Source organism: Vigna radiata, chromosome 8, assembly GCF_000741045.1.
Source record: "Vigna radiata var. radiata cultivar VC1973A chromosome 8, Vradiata_ver6, whole genome shotgun sequence".
In the NCBI taxonomy this organism is placed as follows: Eukaryota; Viridiplantae; Streptophyta; class Magnoliopsida; order Fabales; family Fabaceae; genus Vigna; species Vigna radiata.
Window position 1 is genome coordinate 37,386,260 of NC_028358.1, and position 4,029 is coordinate 37,390,288.

The window sequence follows — 4,029 nt, forward strand, 5'->3', positions numbered from 1 at the left end:
ATAAGATGCAGTACCTACATGCCTCACTGAATCAAGAAACTTGCTTTTCAAAATACTTTTTTTATTTCAAATTATAAATAATCACACAAATATGGTTGGTGAATGTTATAGATATTATTCTAATATCCAAATTTTCCGGTCTTTTTAAATTATTAGAAATTGAATTTTGTTATAATATTTAAAGAGATGGAAAAATTAACTTAAGTTAAAAATTACATTATCAATTTATAAAAAACTAGCTTTAAGATGATTTTAAAGATATTTAGTATAAATAATAAAATTATTATTATGATTATATATATAGATATTTAAATGATTGGTGATTGAATTTCACTATACAAAAAAACCACTGTTTTCCGATTTATGTGTGTCACTATCATCAGTGTTGCATCGCGTGTGGTGGTGGACTAAGCACACCAACACGTAGAAAAGAAAAGACAAGGACCACATCGTAAGCGTAACTTCTAAAGAACAAAAGGAAACGCCGGCACTGGCATGACTCTCTCTCCTCCTGATGTTGCTAATGCTTCCTCACACCTTGGTCTGACTGCTCCCACTGTAGGGTAGGTTCTCTATTTCTTCTTCTCCTTACAGTTTCGTGACAATAATCACAATCCTCTTATAATTTTTCACTAACCTACCTAACTCCTATCATCATCATGGCTCCGTATCGGTGCAAATAAATCAAATCTGTCACCTTTTTCCCCTCATTTTTTTCACTTCTTCCTTTAATTAGAGCTGATTTTCCAGCTAGATTTCCAATTTTGTAGCAACAAAGTCAACCTTTGTTTCAAATTCTTGTAGGACTTGACATCGATACTCACATCAAATGCCCTTTGGGGGGATGGATCTCCTCTGACCATGGTTTTTATATGAAATTCTGGATGTTATCCTAATAGTAAGCTGTTTTTCTTTTTGTCCCTGGTCTTCCTTGTTGGTAATTGCAGTTTGGCTACAAGTCTATTGGCTTACAAGCACCACAACTGTGCATCTGATTAATTTTTGTGTTAGATTATTTGATTGACCAGAAAAAAGCGTGTTGTAGAGAATTACGGGTATTGATTATTTTTTTATTAAGGATTAAAAAAATCATTTTTTTTGAGGTGCAGTATACGTATTGGTTCTTTGATGTTGGTAATTGCATTGTGGTTACAAGTCTCCAGGCTTTCACGCATCACAAGTGTTCAGCTCATTAATTTTCTTATTGGTGTATTTGATTGGAGAGAAGTAAATGTGTGGAGAGTTACGGGAATTTGTCACTTTGTGATTAAGGATTGAAGTGGTCAATTTTTTTGTTGGCGGGGTATAACTTTGTTTAACAAATATGGAGGGAGGAACAATAGCATGTTAAGGGAGCTTGATTGTTTCCCCTTTCCACCTTTATGATTTTGATCTCTGCGTGAAGGTTTCATGTTAGGGTTCTAATGCTCCTCGAATGGTTTCATGTTAGGTTTATTACTGTTTAGTGCAAGTTAGGATAAGTCAAGAAAAAAGTTCATTGATAGTTAATGCTACGAGAATTTGAATATTTGATAAAGTAGTACTATAGTTTTTACCAGTCTATTGAAGTTCATATCTCACGTACTCTCTTGTTTCTCTTATCTGCTTTCTTTGTCAATTGAGATAGTCTTATTTTTTGAATAATTCTAGATGTTTTTTTTTATCATTTTTCTAACTTTTCTTTGATGTTTCTTTTTTCTCTTGTTCCATGTTTTATTCTTCCTTTGGACTTTTCCAGTTCTGTTAGAACCATGTTGGTGTAGAGGCTTCTGATTTGACATGTTTGTTTTGCCTTCTAGTCTCTTTTCATAAACAATTCATAAAAATCCTCTCTATAGTCTGTCAAGTCTGTATCCTCATTCTTGTTCTGCCACAACCACAACGTCCTCTTTTGATGCTTATATATACTCGTCTCTCTTCCATACAATTCCTTTTTTTGCAGCAATTTCTTGGTATGTTTCAACAGGTTTTAGCTTAATATCGCAAGAGAGGGATGGAATTACTATGGAACTTATTCATATATGTTTGAGTTAAAAAATTTTGTAGCCAAACTTAAATGGAGCTTACTATCTTAAATCCTATGCCTGAATCACTCTGGTAAAAATATGGAATCCTTTCAATTCAAAATTTCATTCTCATCATAACTGAATAGTCAAAATAAAGGTTAGCGTAATATGCTATAGAAAAGAATTACACACATTGTGTCTGATGCCCCCTGTAGCAATTGAATGTACCCAGTATTTTTCTTTTCAGAATGTGCATCTAATTGTGTGTATTAGCTGTTTCATAGAAATTAATAGTATCTGTTGACACTCTTCAGGATTTGGATCACAGAATGAAATATATCAATCTATTGGTTGTGTAAATTAAATTTTCCTCATCTACGGGCTAATATCTGTGTTCAATTTGTTACTCTCTTGTTTTTACCTTGTTATCTTGTTTTGTTTCATTTTTGGACAACAACAATCATGAAATATGTTTTTACCCCAGGAAGATGCGTGATTTCTCCATCATTGATGGTTTTGTGGAGATAAGTGAATGCATGGCAGAGATGACCAAATACGTGGCAAATGAACCATCTGTTGGGCTTTTCTTTATCCAACAACATGCCCAAAATGCCGTACCTAATGTCATCGAAGTTAAGAAAAATGTTGTTGAGAAATCCCATGAAACAACTTTGCAAACAGAAGATTTGGAGGACTCTGTCACGGTGGTTCGATCAATGAAAGAGCATGGATTTCCCATAGCTGATAAGATGATTGGAGAGATTAAGAAATCTCTGAATATTATGGAAACAAAACAGCCGAAGAGAGGGTTGATTAGTCCATTGTCACGTTCTCATTCAGAAAGAGCTAGTTTTGATACTCACGAGGGAAACAAAAAAAGAAATAACTATTTTTCAAATGTTTTGATGTCAGCAAAACAGAAGGCTAGCAGCTTCAAGTGGCGACAGCATGATGCTAGTGGATCAATAGATTCCATGGATGAAAAACCGCATATTTACCCTAATTTGCCTTTGTCAGTCTCATCTGGAAGCATTTCTTCATCTTTTTGGGCTGCCAAAACTGAAGAGATGCCTGTAGCAAGCCAGGGTGAAGGTGAAGATGAGTCTCAACATGAAGAGCATGATGCAAGTGATATTAGCATTAATTTATTATCTGTATCATCAGATATATATGAAGACTTCAAAGCTTGTAAAGAAGCTAAACTAGAGGAGTGGCTAGATGGAACTGGAACCCTTGATGATAATTGCGGTACAGGTGGTGAGAAAAGATCTTAGCTCGGCTACACTCAAATAAAATGCTTCAGCTCTTAAAGGCTGCTGTGAAATTTCAACCATCTCTAAATATTGTCTATAAATAAAATGATTTTTGTTATGCTGTAGAGTTGTTCTTTAATCTTTAAACAAGCATGATACACATGATTTGGTCAGATATGAATTTTCATTTCCTCTACCTTGGGAATTTCAATATTTACTATGTCAACCGAGGTAAAAGAAGCTTCATGAATGGTAAATACTGCTAGATTAGTTCAGTGCATAATTCATTGAAGGTTGAGTTTTATAATGGCATGGCGGATGCTTCTATAAAAATAATAGTTGATTATCAACCTAGAGAATGAATAATAGAATGGTGAAGAATATCACAGGGCTTTACCTCATTCCTGTATATGATAGGGAGGACTTCAAGAAAAGTTGGGAATGTAGGGTGATGTTTTTGTGATATTCATTTTGAAATCAACAAAGTAAAATTTTTCATGCTTGTTGTTCTTGCACTTGTGGATAATTATGTTCAATTGCATGGCTATCTTTTTGTTGTTTTTGTTTCTCCCTGGTCAAAGTGTCACTGAGGATTACTGAATTAAAATGCATGTGTTTGACTATCATTGAGTGAAGTAAAGAAAGCTGTAAAATCAACGCAGTACTACACATGGCCTGCAATTTCCTTTATTAATAATATCACTGTATGTTTAGTGCTTTTGGTTTCAAGGAATTAGCAACACATATAATTGAAATACATAGCATTGATA

The 4,029-nt window shown here is 34.1% G+C and overlaps 1 protein-coding gene across 4 annotated transcripts; it reads left to right on the plus strand.

Moving 5' to 3' along the window:
* The first annotated feature begins 378 nt into the window (after positions 1–378).
* Positions 379–3,534, plus strand: LOC106769813. Of its 4 annotated transcripts, none has more exons than XM_014655583.2 (3): positions 404–563; positions 805–898; positions 2,491–3,534. In XM_014655583.2, the coding sequence occupies exon 3, from the start codon at positions 2,495–2,497 to the stop codon at positions 3,278–3,280; it is 786 nt and encodes a 261-aa protein (XP_014511069.1). In that variant the 5' UTR covers positions 404–563; positions 805–898; positions 2,491–2,494; the 3' UTR covers positions 3,281–3,534. The 4 variants fall into 4 exon arrangements, with proteins under 4 accessions (XP_014511068.1, XP_014511069.1, XP_014511070.1 ...); XM_014655584.2 differs by having other exon boundaries at positions 2,495–3,534; XM_014655582.2 differs by lacking the exon at positions 805–898 and having other exon boundaries at positions 379–563.
* Positions 3,535–4,029: the final 495 nt, after the last annotated feature.